Below are 16,869 nucleotides of genomic sequence, written 5' to 3' on the forward strand. Positions count from 1 at the left end.
GTCTTTGCAGCTACAAAAATGTCTTCGTCAGAGGCTTGCTGATCACCGTCTGCCTCTTTCAGCATAGATCCAATGAATGTACCTGACACCATCAATGCTTAAGGATGCCTCCGCAAGTCCTTATCTTTGTCTTTCCCTTCTCTCTACTTACTGTCATGCTTGGGGAAAAAAAGATGCCAATAGACGTATTGAGAGCATCAAAATTAGTCTGTCAATAATCATTGAGATTTTAAAAAGTGGAAGTACTCACAGATCTCCATATATACAGCCTTGGCTTTTTAAAACACATTTTCGGCTTTAGATTTTCAAATAACAAATTAAGGCTGTATTTCAATGTTTCCCATAATGCATTTTGACACTGAACTGTGTCAGGAACCTACAGTATATTTTATCTATGTGTATATAAGTTAGATAAAAGGCCTTGTTAGGTAACATATGTAACATGTCTTGTGGTTTGTTTGGATTTAACTAGTATTTCAGTATTTCCAATTTAATTAAAAAAAAAAAAAAAAGTTATTGAAAAAACATGTTTCTATTTGATGTAAAAAAAAAATATATATATATTCTGCTAAACTGAAATGTCACTTAACCTCATGGACGAAGGCCGATGGGTGAAGTGATGTGTTTCAGATCAAAATGTATAAAACACTGAATCATTGTCAATTTTTTGTTTTATAATGGGAAGCCTCTCCATTTAAAATCATGGTAAGTTTCAACATTTCTCACAGTTTGTCAATGATCTGGTGATGTGCAGCAGCAAACCTTAGGGACGTGACGCCTCTAGAGTGGGTACCTCACTCTGATCAGATAAGAGTAATGGAAGCGAAAGAAAAGACCCCTGTCACTGATGGCCACAGTAAATGGATGTGCTCCTTAAGGTGTACCTCTGGTATCCATGCCTGTGGACATAGATTTATTGCCCATTATAAAAGTATCTCTTGAAAAGTTCTTCATCCCATTGAGAAGTCCTTAAATGAAACAAACAAGATCACTGAGAGACTGGATGTGACTCACTGTGACAATATGCTTTGAGCCAGGTTTGAATTAAGTTTAATGCCATAAAAACCTAAACCGATCTTTACAATTTTATCTTAACAAAATAAACCCTAAATGTTGTAAAACATCCCAAAAATTCTTGCACTAAGGACACAGTTGCATTGATCTTTCTTTTTTAACAGGGATAACTTAGTTTATCAAGCAGAAAATCCAAATAAATCAAATCTGCATTGATTACAAATGTGTAAATTAAACATATCACCATAAGCAGTAAGTATGACATGTATTTACATGTTATCGCTTAACAAACACCAAAAATAAGATACAGTATACTTTGATATATAATTCTCTGGAAATTTGTGGATAAATTGACATTGTATACTCTGAAGTCATAAGTAAAAAGGTTAAGATTTAGAGTTACACGTTAACGCACAGCAATTGCACAAATGAGGAGAACTAAAACATCAACCTATATCACTTTGGATTGAATACGTTTCTTATCATACACCTTTTGATCAGTTTAATGTGATGGTCATTTATGATGGGATAAGACATGAGGTACAGTAATAAGGTAACAATGACAGAAGTGATTGGCACATGACACCACATTTGTGTCTTGATGGTTTTCATTTTAAAATATGATAGCCAAGTCAAATCACATTTAATTATTTACTACAAAACTGGATGTTTAACTTTTGCCACATTCAGTTAACTTTACTCTGCTGTGAACTCTTGAAATGTTTGCTACATTCAAAAGAAGTACTGCTTCCAATTAATACTCAAGACCAATTCTTTAGTCTTCTCCTTTTTTTCCTTTTTAATTTATTTGAATTTTTTGTACTTTTGTTTCCTTTACCCTTGCTCTAAGCTATATCATATTTCTGTGGGTTATTGAAGCCGATTTAAGGAAGGTAATGTTATCGCTGGTGGCAGGACCGTTACAAAGTGCTGATAATTGTCTTCCACACTTACTAAATCAAACTATCTTGCAATTATCACTGCCTCTCCTGACATATTAATCCACTCTAGTTCTGTTCAGCTGTCTGATGCCTCAAACTGCATCCTGCAAACACGAATTTGGATTTCCTACTGGTTAAGCATACCTGTCTTGTGATTGCAGCAAAAAAACAACAACAACACACATTTAAAGAGTAAAAAGACAGGAGTCGGGTTTCACATATTTTGTGTAATGATTTATGATCCCTTGCTGTTGGATTAGATGTGCTTTAGCAGTAATTTGTCATGGGCGTATAATCTATCAGCTCACCTCATTGACATCCCTATAAGAGATAGATAAGGAAAATATATTTTACAGCCATTTCTGTTCTGAAATATTTGGGGAGAAAAAAAAACATCAAACAGACTGATCTTCACAAAAACTCTCCTGCCTATATCTGTACAAATGGATGTTATTTCAAAAGTAATTAACATTATTTTTGCTGTATAAGTGGAAATGTAGCACATTTTCACTGGGTTATATATATATAATTTCAACACTATAGTAAACAATTGTAATGCATTTGTATTGAAATAATTGACATGATTTTAAGTCCTTTTTCCTATAAGTGGCTTTTAAATGAAATTGTTTGAAAAAGTAGGCTTCATTGCAACACTTACACAGAAGCCAATTATGTCCTCTTCCAATTGGTAGACAGCTTGCCTATGGTCTAGCCTTGGAGAAAACATCTGGACAACATGCTAATTACACCAGTGGTTTAAGGAGAACATGTGGTGTTGGGATGAGGAGGAGCAATCCTGGGTTGGTAGCAATCTCTGAATACCAAATCAACCCCTAAAACCAAGTCCCTCAACACCTAACTATCTCAAGTGTTAAATCTGTATACATTTATGTGTTGCGGACATGTTCAAAGGTTTGTTACAATGCATACAAATCTCTCCAGAGTATGTCTCACTTATTTAGGTGTTTCGGGACAAAGAAATTAAAGGTTGACAGTTATACTGTATATTTAAATCAAACTAAAAGTTGATGCACACTAACAACCACTAGATCATCCTGTGGAGGAGTAAGGTGTGTCACTATGGTAGTTGTAGTCAGGGCATACCTTCTGCACCAATTTATAGTCTACACTGTAAAAGGCTATATAGATGCATATGACTTTGAAGGGTTTTGAGCACAACCAGGACACATGACTCTGTGTCTGCTCCTGGTAGCACATCTTGGATTGGTCAAAGCTGCACATGGCAGTCTTCTTATTGCGGTCTGTCTTCTCATATTCAATGCGACAGTTGAATGATTTGGTGTCTTTTGTCTCCAGCGTGGACTGCTGGGCAATCTCAAACTCCACAACCTTTGATGGTGGCACCAGGCTGACTGACACATTCCCCAAGCCAGTGGAGTTGTGGCGAAAGTAAACGCTAAAAGTCCCATTTCCATGGTCCACTATCTTTCCTGTAATCAGCAGGTTGAGTTTTACAGTCTTGATGTTTGAGTGGAAGTCTCCCCACCCAAACATCTTTTTGAACTTGCCAGTCTTGACGATGGGCCTGCGTTTAGTTCTAGCCTGTGCACCCTGAACATCTGTCTGGTTAGATAACCAGTCCCAGAAGTCCTCCATGTTCTGTAAATATGTGATTTCCCTCATGTTGCTTTTGAACCCAGGGGAGCCCTTGGCAAACAAACGCAGAGGATTGAGGATTCGTGGACTGGCCCCTGTGGGAGAAATCTTCTGCACATTATCGCTGTCTCCCCACTCAATAAGCTCTGAGGCTCCTCCATGTGCTTTCCTGCATGTGACCTTTGGAGAAGGCAGAGGAAAGAAAACATTCAGTGAAATAAAACATTCCATATACCTTTATTATCCATAACCAAAATATTTTGGCATTATAATTTCTATGATTATAAGTTTTCTTTTAACATTAAGTGTCTGGTGGTTTTTTAGAGGGCAATAATGGACCAGTGAACTGAAAGTAATGCATGTAATACAGTATTTGTATACTTCTTTTATGAAGAAGGTGAAGTGCTATTTGTTTTAGATTAAGTAAAACATTTCAATTTTTTTGTGTATTCACAAAAACTAAACAGACATTCAGATGGAGAGAAACAATCAAACAGCTGAGGGAAACATTTTATGTAAAATGACAGAAAGGATTATCACGTCACTCCTTGACAAAATAGATTTTATTCAAGTAATCAATCCTTAGCTTTGATGTGACAAAAACGAAAAACCCTTTCAATCCTAACTGAAAACGGAGTTGTGAAATTGGGTTTTAAATGAAATATCCGTCACTCAGGCTCCTGACCACCAGTATCCAGAGACATGCAGATGCAGAAAAGTTATTACATGTAGTTAACTCAGTGGTCCCAAAAAACAGCACAACATAGCTATGACCCAAAACTGTAATGCAGTACAGAAATGCATACAGTAAATTAACACATAATCAGTTTCATGAAAAGGGAAAGACTTGGAGTGAAAGGAACATTTTTCCATAAAAAAATTTATATTTCAAATAGAAATGTGTTCTTTTAAGTCCTAATCCGATTTACAAAAATGTCTTTATAGCACACTGAAAACAATATAACTTGTATTCCGTTAAACCATGTTGTTTTAAATGTCAGCTTTTGTCTAGAGCTTCGATTTATTAATATTTTAAAGAATTCTATGTTTAATGACCAAGCGTTATTGCAGGCATGTCCAGTATTGTCTGGGCATAATATAAGAGCATCTAAACATGAGATAACTTGTGTAAGATGGTCAAAAGACACTAAATTAAGACACAACCTTTCGTGTAGTCTTTTATTCTATCATTATACTTTATGATAAGACTTGTGTCTCGACAAAAGTTGTATGTGCAGCTGTGGCCAGGAAACAGCAAACAAATCGTTTTAGATACACTTATCAGCTTAACTTACATTTGCATAAAATGCTTCTAATATTTTGAGAGGACTTGTCAGATTACATGACTATGTAAATCCCCTGTATTTAACATGTGATTTAGTTTCACATCGCAGTTTTATTCTCGAGTGCATCATGCATATGAAACTTAGCTTGAAATGGATCCCAATAATGAAACAGGTTTCTACTTAGAATTGTGCACTAAGTGGTGATCCAGACACAGCAATAAACTGTGATCCGCCCTAGAACCTCAAAGCCTTTAGCTTTAGGAATGATTCCTGGTCCATTTCAGATAAAGCTTTAATAATTCACGGCAATAAGCTAAGCTAGTTTTATTAGTAATTAGTAGTGCCGGCTTTCCTTAGGCCTGGTTACAGGGATCTCTGAGAGAAGCAGATGTTGTAAGCACTAAGCAGCGGCTGTTTGAATTCTCACTGAGCTGCAGTATTTCCAGATTAATTATAATTTCGCTTTAAGCCTAACTGAGGCACATGCGAACAAGACTAACAAACCAGGTCTGGCTGCTCCAATTTGTTTTTTCACAGTCATATTTCAATGAACCTTTCCATTACACATCTAAAAGTGCTGCATGTGTCGTCCCCTGTCAACTGAGAACTTTCAATTAAAGCTTCTCTTTACGACGCTGATTGAGTTCAAGGCAGTAGTTTTACCTAAACGTTTATCAAGATAAGGTCATGGCTTAGTTATATAGATATCATTGTAAATTCCACTGACAGTGCATCTGGCCCATTCATCAGCCATTAAAAAGCCCAACTAAGATTGTCACTCCCTGTTAATGTGGATGACTGAGACCACACTTTAAAAATGTCTTTCCATGTAGTACTTCACATCTACATTTATTTGATCCACCCAGTATTCCCTCAGTGATACTTCCACTTAATAATACCTCTTTGAGCTCAGCTGATTATTTGATTTGACTTTTACATTTCAATAACAGGGATGCTGAACATAAAATCTGTGGGACTGCAGGCTCCCAACAGTAACATTTGTCTCTGCTGTGAACAAAGGAGATGTGGCACTCACCTTCCCTACATCCTAGGTTGTTAAATCATGCTGCACAGCGACAGAGGTAAAACAAAATTTGGTATTTCTGTGTAACTCTCAGGTGAGCGTTGTACGGGATGATTATAATGGAAATGAGAGAGGAGTTTAAGTATGATGAGCAACTGGGGAAATTGCTGTGACAACAAGGGGATCAGCAGAGGGATATCTAATACTTAAATGCCCCAAGAGAGATGAAGCATTGGGAACTTGAAAGCTTGCACTGACACCAGATTTGGGTTTTTTCTCTCTCTCTGTCTCTCTGCGCACACAAGGCAGCAATATACACACACATACACACACTCCTTGTTCATACAGGCAGAAGTGGTGTCTCTTTAAACAGACTTAAGGAAGCTGAGTTTTTGTACACGAAGAAGCTGGAAAAAGAGGCAAGGTCTAATGAAGGAGAATCCACAAAAGCTTAATTAAGATTTCTTAATCTGTGCTGCTATGCTAGAGGCATTGCGGGGCAACTTGAAACAAGACATTATTATGATAATAACTGCAGAATTAACAGAGCGGAAAACACCAGACCTCATTTCCCTGGCATCAGGTAGAGTAGAATAGTACTAGGACAGGCAGTAAACATAAAGGTAGCGACTATAAACGCTGTCAGTAGTCTTAATAGTATAATCCACCACAGTAATAACAAACACAGTGAAGTTGGACAGACGCTAGCTTCTTATTGTTTGTAAAAATATATATGTTTAAGCTGTTTATTGTAAATGTTTTCTGTTAATTAACATGATCTTCAAATGCAATGTTTTAAACACAATTCTTTTTTATTTTTACCACCATTAAAATCTCAGCCATTCATTATAAATTTTCATTAGTTTACAATATATTAACTTTAGTAAATTACTGTTGCTTACACTCTAGAGTTGCACATCTGGGATTTTTACAACTCTTTTAACTTCTAAAGCAAAGGAAATCTAGATGAACCGTTGAATGAAAGAAAACATAGTTCTATGTTGAACAACTAGAAAGACATTAGAGAGACCAAATGTATTTGACTTAATTGTAAAATTCATTTTTTTTCATGAATGAAATATAAGATTAACACTTTGAAAAACAGTATTTGGTCCTGATCTAGTATTTGCATTTTAGATCAGGCCACAAATATTAGGTCTGTATGTGAGTAGTGTTGATGAACTGTCAGTTTTAGTTTGTCACAGATATATCGGTATCAGTGTTAATGTCTGCTATGTTTGAACTTGAAGCTCTAGTAAAGAAATGATTGGTTTCTAAACATTATCAGCTGCTGTATAATTGTACAATTTTTGCTCCTATTGGTTACATCTGTAATGGTTAAAGCAATAAGTTAAAAGAAACAAAAAGCTTTCTCAGCATTAGACTCACACTTAACCTCCTAATTTCAGAGAGAAAAATTCATTTGTTATTTTTGCCTGAGGGATAACTGGGTAAACAACATTCCCAGGCTTTTATCTTACTTAACAAGATGTCATTGCGCTACATTTTATTGTCACATTATTTAACTCTCTCTGTGCACCTTAACTAAAAAATATTGTTACTGCAAAGGTGCTTTCTTTACAAAGAAAGCACAAACTAGCTTGAAGAAAACCTAAAAGCTAAGAAAAAAATCTTACCCAGGCTTTCAAAATGAATTATTTAACTTATTTGATATTATCTTTATGTTTCCCCTTTGATGTACAACAATTTTCCTGTTGTTGTTGTTTTTTACTGAAAACTGTAATTTGTAAACTTTTAAGATTTGAAATTTTATAGTGATGGCATGTAATATTGCTAGTTCCCTTTTTTAAAGGACTATTTTGGCTAAATAAAGAACAAAGAAAAACTTAACAGTTTAATGACTATCTCTAAAGACTCCTTCTTTATGCCATCTATTCTGTAATTTGATTTGATGTGTGTCAATCAATGGTATCCTGAGAATTGAGCAGAAGCATTCCCTACTTTGAGTTAGGATCAGTCTTGACATCTATCTGTAATAAGCGCTACAGAGCTGGTTGGCTGCTTGTCCCGTGGGTAGACATATCTTTTAGAGGCCTGACGTATAGGTAATTGCCTGGGTGACCAGAACTAGCCTCCGGAAAGTTATTAAGAAGCAAGTGGCATCTGGCTTCTAGATCATCTGAAGAGATGCCGTAAAAGTGCATTCGTAGTTAGCAGCCAGAGACATTGTGCTCAGCCATGATGGGCTCCAAGCTTCAGGCAAGGCAAGAGTGTTTTTCTAATAGCAGCGAAGGAGTTTCTATCATCCTTTTCTTGAGAGTCTCTGGTGCCATCCTCATTAACATGTTTCCAGTATCAGTAGCTAAAATAATAGTTTTTTTTAGATTTCCACAGTTGATCCCCCCCCCCATACATAAGGTCAGAATATGGCTCTCCAGTAAATTGGATTCAGACCTTTCCCTCACAATAAACAAAATGGGCAATTAACCTGCTCATTAGTGCAAGCAGAGCAGTTCCAATGATGCACTATACTGTTTTTCATGGATTTATCTGTGCAAATTGACCCCACTTTGGTGGTGCAATTCATTTCTCTGCTAATTTTCTGTAACTGAAGCTTCATTAACTTGATGCGCTTCTGAGTACTAAAAATCTGGACAGCTAATGGAAATTACACAGGCTTGACCACAGCCTACTTTCTAGCATTATTGCAACACAGGACCAGACCATATTAGGGCTACTCAGCTAGTATGATTAGCAGTAAACCACAGAGCTGCTGTCGTGGAGCTTGATTGACTGCAGCCTCTTACTTTCAAGCATTCAACATGACAAGCGGCTTCACTCACATTCTTAGCCCGCAGTCCCTTGCCCCGCATCCTTCCCCAGCCATCTTCCTCCTGATGTTACAGGGCATATCATTTGTAATGATTCACACCCTGAACCGGTTCCAGGACAGAAGGCCCTTGAGGCGTTTAAGCAGCCCAGAGACAGAGTCTACACTCTGCTGAAAAATAGATTGGTGCTCTGATCGCTGGAACAGCCTCACGCTCCGGAGCCATCACTTTTAATCAGAGGCCGTCCAGGGAAACACATGGCAGGTGCTTCACAATGTGGTGGATCGTAACAGAAAATCCACACCAGAGGCCTTTTACCAATCACAGACAGCTACAGCTTATGTGTACGTGTGTGTGAGTGCGTGTGTGTTTGTGTGCATGTAGCATATCTACGCCGCTCCAGTATAATCCTTAAGGCCATTAACACCTGACCTCTGTGAAATGAAACAGCAGCCTCTAATATCTTAACACCCCTGCTTAAAAGAATCTGAGGCTTAATTCATAATACAATATACTGTACATACTTGGTCGAACTTGTGCTGATATTAAATGCAGCCAGTATTTAATGCCTGGTAAACGTGGTGCCCAGTAAAGGTATATACAGTTGGTCATATTAAACTACATGTTAAGATACAAATATCTTGTATATGCCAAAAAAAAGTTTTAAGTAGTCTTTTAATACTCATGTCAACATTAGCACGCTTTAAAACTCAAACGTTACATTTAGACCTGAACTGCCTTAGACTGCCTTGTAGATTTTGTACAGGTGTTGATGGTGAGAGACGAGGGAATGATACGTTTAAAGTGATGCAGATGACTTTAATCACAATTTTATCATCTTGTCTGCATCTTTGCAGGACATCACTTCTAAATGTTGACAGATAATGGAGAAATCTTGCATCACATCACCATAATGAGGTAGAATTTGTAACAAGGAGGCTAACACTATTAAATCACACAATTAGAAAAGTGGGAAGGCACCTATCAAAAATGCAATAATTGCAATGATACTTTAGCCCATTCAGCATAGACTGTCTGTCTGTCATAGATGGAACGGCAACAGGCTCAGCCGCGACGTATCTACCTCACTCTTCCTTTACACAATTCCTGTCTCTCTTCTGCTGTCTTTTCAATAAAGACAAAAAAAAAATTAAAGCAAAAAACACAGTGTTTTTTTTCCTTATAGAACTGCATACATAACTATGCCAATTACATGATATCAAACCATACAATGCCAAACCAAATACAACCTTGTGCTATTGTTCACTATCACAAACAACTTGTTTCATGTAAAAATCAAATGCCAAAAACAGACTTAATTAAGAAAATTTTGAAGCTGTTCTACTTAACTGTTGACATTGAAAGAGTAACTTAGGCTTGTGAATACACTTTAACTCAGAACTGTGTTGCAAATTAGATTTTTGCTATTATTCAATGGATCCATTGTCGTTGCTTTGAATTCTAAATTCTAGTATTTAAGAAAAAAATATGCATTTAAAGTTGCAATAAAATTACAATAATTATGATAGCAAAAACAATCTTAATTCCATACCACAGCTATCAATAAACATTTCCATTTTCGTTTAGTGTGCAAATCAGTTAATGTGCTCTTCTTGACCAGCAGTGACGACAATAAAATAACCAAACTTTATAGTTTTGGAATATTTACAGTGGTTTAAATGAATAGAAGAATTATAGAATATAATAAAAATTAAAATTATGTGATATAGCCATTTTATTAAAAGGCCCGTCTTGTGTATCAACAGCCAGAGATTTAATTTCCACCAACAACATTGTCGAGAGGGTTAAAGTGAGATGTTCGGAACTATGACTCAAATTTCATACAGCTGTAGTGTCAAGTATTCGGTGTTAGAGCCCACTAGGAAAGAAGGAGGAGAGCGAAGGGAGGCTCTGTGGCGAAAGCCTCCAGGTAATCGGCATACTTGTGTTATCTCAGCACCTGCCACAAGTGACAGCAAGCGAAGCCCTGAACACTTCACATTTAGGCAGGCGTTACCTTTCAACGCATCATCAGTTTCATAATCCCCTTACATGGTCAAAGTGCCAACTCCTGTGCCGGCTCCTGACACCTGCAACACACCTCCGTATGTGTGATAGCAGGGATTCAGGCGGATAATACCATGAAGCACATTGGACTGAGTGTAATTATCATTTTATTGACCACTTTTTGACACTTCTACCTTGTGCAACAGTACAAACAGGCTTGTAAAACTCTTTGACTTAAACGTGTTACTCTAAAATGAAATGTACGGGATGTGGTTTTAGTTTTTCCACCTGCGTCTCACAAAGACTTAATCTACTGTACATGTGTTTCTGAGGGAGCTTTTTTAGTGACAACTTCAATTTAGTCTTTTTCTTCGCTTCAAATTCATTCTGCAAGTGATACAGGTGTTTTATTTAAAAATGTTTTTGCTTGATTTTCTCAAAGGTACATCCACCAAATTTGACAGAACAACTGTTTCTATTTTCAAAGCAGATTGTGCTGAGGCTGATTTCACTAAAACAGCTCTCTTTGAAGAAAAAGCAAGAGCAGTAAAGACTTTGCTTCCTTTCTTTCTGAGTACCTCTGAAGACAGGTACTTCACAAGAAATATACAAAGACAGAGGGGCTCTGACAGTGCTTTGTTAGGGCAGGAAATGACAAGCTGAAAAGAAAGGCCTCAAAGCTCACAGGAAAATGAGAAAATGCAAAACTGAGAACAATCAGAAAGAAGATTTGGTGTGCTTGTTCTAAAGCTGTCACACATTGCCTTTAACAGAAAAGGAAGGCAGTTTTAATTAAAGAGGTCCATCATTTACCTAAGCTTTGGCATATTGTGATTGTCTTCTCCAAAGTACGAAGACAGGTGGCAATTAAGAACATCATGTGTCAGTGATCTGGAAATACACGTTCAAAGGAAGAAACTTTGCCAATTTGACAAACAGAATGTTGTTTTATGTTATGAGACATGAGTGTCCTGACATATGGAGAAATCACAGCTGTACAGCAAAAAAGACAACCATTCCAATTGTCTAAAAAGATAAAGACAGAAATCTGTCCTTTCACAAAACCACTCCAACTTTGTATTTTATTATGAAGCAGAACAGCAGCTTTGCTGACAGTATAAAAGACACTAAACAGTGAGGTTGTGCATCAGAGAGCGCTGGATGTTTCTGAACCTGCAGAGTGGTAATGAAAAAGCTATAGTGGAGCCTCCATGTTTAACATCGCCTTGGGCTACACATCACCAATAAAAATTCATAGCTATGGACCAAGATTAGGAAACTTAAAAGTACATCAAACTTAATGTTTCCTGCACCAAAGATGTCAAACTGGGTGCTCCTCAGAATTGTCACCTCATCCAAACATTACTTGTCTTAAATCTTAAAGGGTTCATGGGTAGCCAGGTTACGATTCCTTTCAATGAAAAGGGAATTTTATCCCACATATTACTTATCTTCAAATTATTTTTCCTCATTTAGAAAACTTAGCCCTTTATTAAATGCCTTCACACAGAATTATGATTGGAAAAGGAATAGGTTGCATGGCTTCACACTGTCAATACAACCTGTAGTGCTCCAAAATACATTTTAAGGATTTGACAGCCAGAAATGACAACCTTTTCTTCAGAGGTTCAAGACAACATATAGGCAGAGGACCGCAAATGTCACAGACAGTATTGTTTATGAGGGATTATCTAGTCAAGCCCTCTGGCTAGAAAGATTGCGGCCACTCTATGAGCAGAGATACACATCAGCACCATGTAAGCTCCAAAAAGATTCCTGCAGGCAGCACATATAAGGCCCCTTCACTCTGACAATGCATGTTTAATCAATCCCACATACATTTTTCTATGGCCTTCCTGACATTTTCTCCTATATTTTTCTTATTCTGCAACAAATTTCTGTGGTGGGTTTTTGAAGACTTAAGTTCCACTTTTTTTCTCTCTAATTCTAACATGGCAAATCCTGGAAGAGGTTGATGTGAAGACCAGGCACAGCAGGGATGTGAAGAATATAAACACAATTTTTTTATTGTCCAGAGGGAAAAGAGGGGTACAGGGGGTTGGGCGGTGGGGTCTGTAAAAGAGACGAGGACCTTATCACAGCCCAGCAGCTCTGTAATTCGCCACCATGATAAAGTGGCAGCGCGGAAAACCTTACAAGGCTGGCACAATCCAAAGACGGATTAGGTTTTTCTGACATAAGCTTCCTGAAAAACTAATCAATCAGCCCATGCAGCATTATCAGAAGCGTGAGATTAAAGAGCTGCTCCTAATCCTCCCACTGTACATTTTATTACACTTCCCAATGTTAGCTTCCTTTAAATATACAATAAATAAATAATAAAACCAAACCTAATTGAGCATGGGTAAGGGGAAATGGGTTAAAGAGCCCTTAGAGAGGGAATTTATGTGGAATTTGTGTTTTGTTATGAAGAAAGGGATAAAACTGTTGTCCTTGCCAGGACCCTTTTTGACTTTCATAGAGTTTTACTGTCTCACTCCAGCACTGCGAAGAAGAAATGCAAGCAGGAAAATTGCTCCAACAGATTTTTTAAAGAACACTGTTCTCAAAAACTGTATCACAGCTAATTTAACTCTTACTGTCTTACTCTAGTAATTGCATTCTTTTATCAGCGGATGAAGAGATAATTTACCAAGTGACTAGATGTTAATAAATTAATAAATAACTGTTGAAATGAATGTTAAATCCTTTGAGAAATGACTTGTAATCCCCTAAATCACAGCACATCACAGTTGTAGAGCTGAACTTCAAACATGAAACGGAACCAGAGGACAAGCTTACTGGTAAACAGCTAAGCTTTGTCTCTTTAATGCGTCACACCCATCTATCAACATGCTGGCTCCATCCCTGCTCAGTCCGACCTGTGGCGGCACTTACAGACACTAAAGAGGCAGCTATACATTTAACACAACATCTGACCCTTTTGGCATAGGCCGTTTAGATGACTTAATATACCCACTTAGAAATAGGAAGTAAAACCCTTCATTGACTTTGTCACTGTCTTCTCACGCTTGATTCCAAACAGTATACTGTATAAAAAACACACAAAAAAACACTCACTGCATGCAATCTGTAGAAGAGAAGCAGGACAGGACAAACAGGGAGCACGGCTCACAAGTATGTTTTATCTTCATCTACATTGTTCTGCTGTCATTGCAGAGAGGATAACTGCAGCAGATGTCATGGGTAAGAAATGGATTCTCCCAGGATGGCTTTGACCCTCTTATTTGTCCCTGGGGTATAGCACAGATGCTGGACTGGCGTTACACTGCTTGATTCATGTTCTGGGTAATTTCTATATGAATGTGTATAAAGGCGCAAAGTAAAGAAAAGCATTTCTTTTTAAGTTTGTTGAGTTGGATAATTTGGCTACAAATTAAGACAATAGAGAGAAACTGAAAAAAAAAAGTATGTGTTTCAGAATACAAGTAAATTTGCATGGCTCAGATGTCTAATGTTTTTCTGTAATATCATCTAATACAATCCTTGTAACTTTGCTTCATTTCATATATCCCTATCTTCATCAGACACGTCAACTAAATGTCATTTGTTGGAGCAACTTCTGGTGTGCGGTCTTTTCTCTATGCTGATGTTTTTTTGATCCAGTACCCAGCATTTAACCTTCTTGGATGTGCGTGCCTTTTTAAAAAATGTTGTATGTATCCCTATCTTTACAGTATTTCCCCATAGAAGAGTATTCTATAAAGTAGACACATTAAATAAATTAAAGACTTTGCAGTTCAATAAGTTATTTAGCATATTTCACGCTTTCAGTAATCGTTGTCCTAGTATTTAAGCATTTTTCACACTTGGGGTGTGGGGAGGGGAATATTGATAAGAGCTAATATGTCCCTGGTCAGACAGTGGTGAGTCTGCTTGGAGGGAAGCCACAAAGGCATAGCAAAAGGGCCTCTCTAGGGAGGCAGCCTCTCTCTCCTTCTCTCTCTCTGGAGGCAGAGCTCCCAAAAGGCTTAAGGATGATTACAACAGCAGCTGGAGCAGACAGCTCTTTGCTGCTGCATCTGCATAGTTCAGGGCTGTCTTTAAAGAAGCACCATGTGAGAACGGCACATATAAAGCTTCAATCGAATGGCATTTGCTCTTCATGTCTGATCACAAAAAGAGTTTGTGAAGCGAGAATGATCATGATAAAATATATTCTGTAGTGAACATCAGTAACTATTGAGAAAAGGCAGGAAAAGACCTTTAAATTTCCCTAAAGATTATGTTCTTTTGAGAGCTTATTCCTGCAATGAAAACAGAATTACTTTCAAATAAGATTACGCACAGAAGCTTAAGACAATCGGTAAATACTTGATAATTCCCTTTGTATTCACAGGGACTTGTGATTTCATAAAACTGTAAAAGTTATTAAGAAAGAGCAGCAAAGCCTTTGAATACATTCTGCAGTTTTTTTCCCTATTTTTCTCTATTTTCCTCTTTTTGAATCCTGGCCCATTTTGGGATACCAAAAAGACACTTCCAAGGGTCAAACATTTACAGCAATTTGTATCTACATAACCAAAGAAACATTGAACTAATATGTCAATATTATTATTATTGTGGCATACTGATAGATACTCATTGAGATCTAGTAAAAAATGAACTTCCAATTTAGAATTATATTTAACACACTTCTTAATGATTTAATTTTTTTTACAAGAATTCTAGTAATGTAAGCCTATTGTACATTTTGTCAAACATGTTCTGTATCCAAATCTTTCTGAGAAAAATGTCAATAAAAGGAAGGTTACTGGATGAGAAAACATTTGCATTCATTCATTATGGCAGATGACATATCCACAGTATTTTTTAAATAAATACAATCATTTGCTGATTATTTTCTTAATACACCTTATTTACGCAGAGAATTGAAATGTATCAGGGTAAAAGTTATTAGGCATCCTTTTAAAAAAAAGTTGAACCGCAATATCACATACATGTTGCCTATAATGTAATTTGGTAATTATCACAAAACAAGATTATCCAGACGAAACGAGTTCATGACGGCTAACAAGTGTGTTAATGATGACTGTGGCAAATGAAATTTTATGCACGGAAAATTATCATGATTGACATCATGTGGTGAATGATATGGCTGTATTTCTTGACTTATGGGTGATGTGGAAGTCATTAGTATACACACTAACATAACATATATATCTTTCCAAGATAAAATATATATATAATACAACTAAATGGAATAACAAAAAGAGACTGTCTGGTCATTGGACCAGCGAGATTAGAAACAGATATAAAGGCAGCTACAAACACTGTATCTAAATTTCCTTTGTAGCCTTTTGTATCCCTCTATGTAATCTATTATCTGTTCCCATTTAATAATCTCACACCTACCTGGTGCAGGACGAAAAGAAACAGGAATGTGTGCACAGCTCTCATCTTCAGTGACTTGTCGACTTATTCAAAAAGAGCAACGCTTAAATCCTCTCTGAAAGATTTGGAGAGGGACGGACGAAGATGCCGCTGAACCATTGCTGGGATCACCTGCAAAATAGTTGGTAATACGTATTTTAAGTCACTTGAATCCCCCTTGTTTAACCCGGTAGAACCCAAGTGAGCTACATTCAAATTGTATTTGATGTAGAGAGTGTTTCTTACCGCTTTTCAAATGTAATACCTCAGTTGGTCGGGTAAGGCGGTTGGAATCATCCTTGCTCAACCCACTTTGGAAAATCCTTTAAAAAAGATCCTCTCTAAGATCTTTTGGGATGTTGTGTGAATTCTCCCCGTCTAGATGGGACACTTTGGAGATCTTTGTAAACAATGTGAAACGGCTACATTCAGTGACTCCGTTAAAAAATAAAACAACAACACTTCTCTAAGTTGCAAATCAAACCAAACCGAAATGAAGTGATGACTATGTCCCCCTATTTAAACCTGAGCAGTTGTGTTAAAGCAATGACAATGTTCTCACACAGCGAAAGCAAATGAGCCTGTATCCCAGCGATGGAACCGCGGTCAGTCAGACAGCTTGCTCGCTGTGCGCTCTTTTCAGCTCTTGATTTTCAGTGCGCAAAATCCTCTGCTGCGTGCCTGGAGACTCCTGGGTCCATGCGCATCTTTGCTGAGAATCATACCGAAGATCTGTCTTTGGAGTCTTCCCCTATCTGTCTAGAGGACAAATAAAATGCTTGATGACACTGTTA

General features: G+C 37.2%; 1 protein-coding gene across 1 annotated transcript; it reads right to left on the reverse strand.

Moving 5' to 3' along the window:
* Positions 1–1,033: 1,033 nt before the first annotated feature.
* On the reverse strand, positions 1,034–16,827 carry LOC306832455 (neurexophilin-2-like). Its single transcript, XM_079357142.1, has 3 exons — positions 16,322–16,827; positions 16,058–16,207; positions 1,034–3,752 (listed from the first exon to the last, which is right to left on the reverse strand). The coding sequence occupies exons 2-3, from the start codon at positions 16,100–16,102 to the stop codon at positions 3,006–3,008; spliced, it is 792 nt and encodes a 263-aa protein (XP_079213268.1). The 5' UTR covers positions 16,103–16,207; positions 16,322–16,827; the 3' UTR covers positions 1,034–3,005.
* Between the last annotated feature and the right edge of the window lie 42 nt (positions 16,828–16,869).

The sequence above is a fragment of the Symphodus melops genome, assembly GCF_947650265.1.
Source record: "Symphodus melops genome assembly, chromosome: 12".
Lineage (NCBI taxonomy): Eukaryota > Metazoa > Chordata > Actinopteri > Labriformes > Labridae > Symphodus > Symphodus melops.

Coding starts and splice junctions, on each gene's coding strand:
- LOC306832455 (XM_079357142.1), bottom strand. CDS start 16,102: ATGAGAGCTGTGCACACATTCCTGTTTCTTTTCGTCCTGCACCAG. Junction 3,753..16,057: donor TTCTTTTCGTCCTGCACCAG/GTAGGTGTGAGA, acceptor CCTTCTCCAAAG/GTCACATGCAGGAAAGCACA.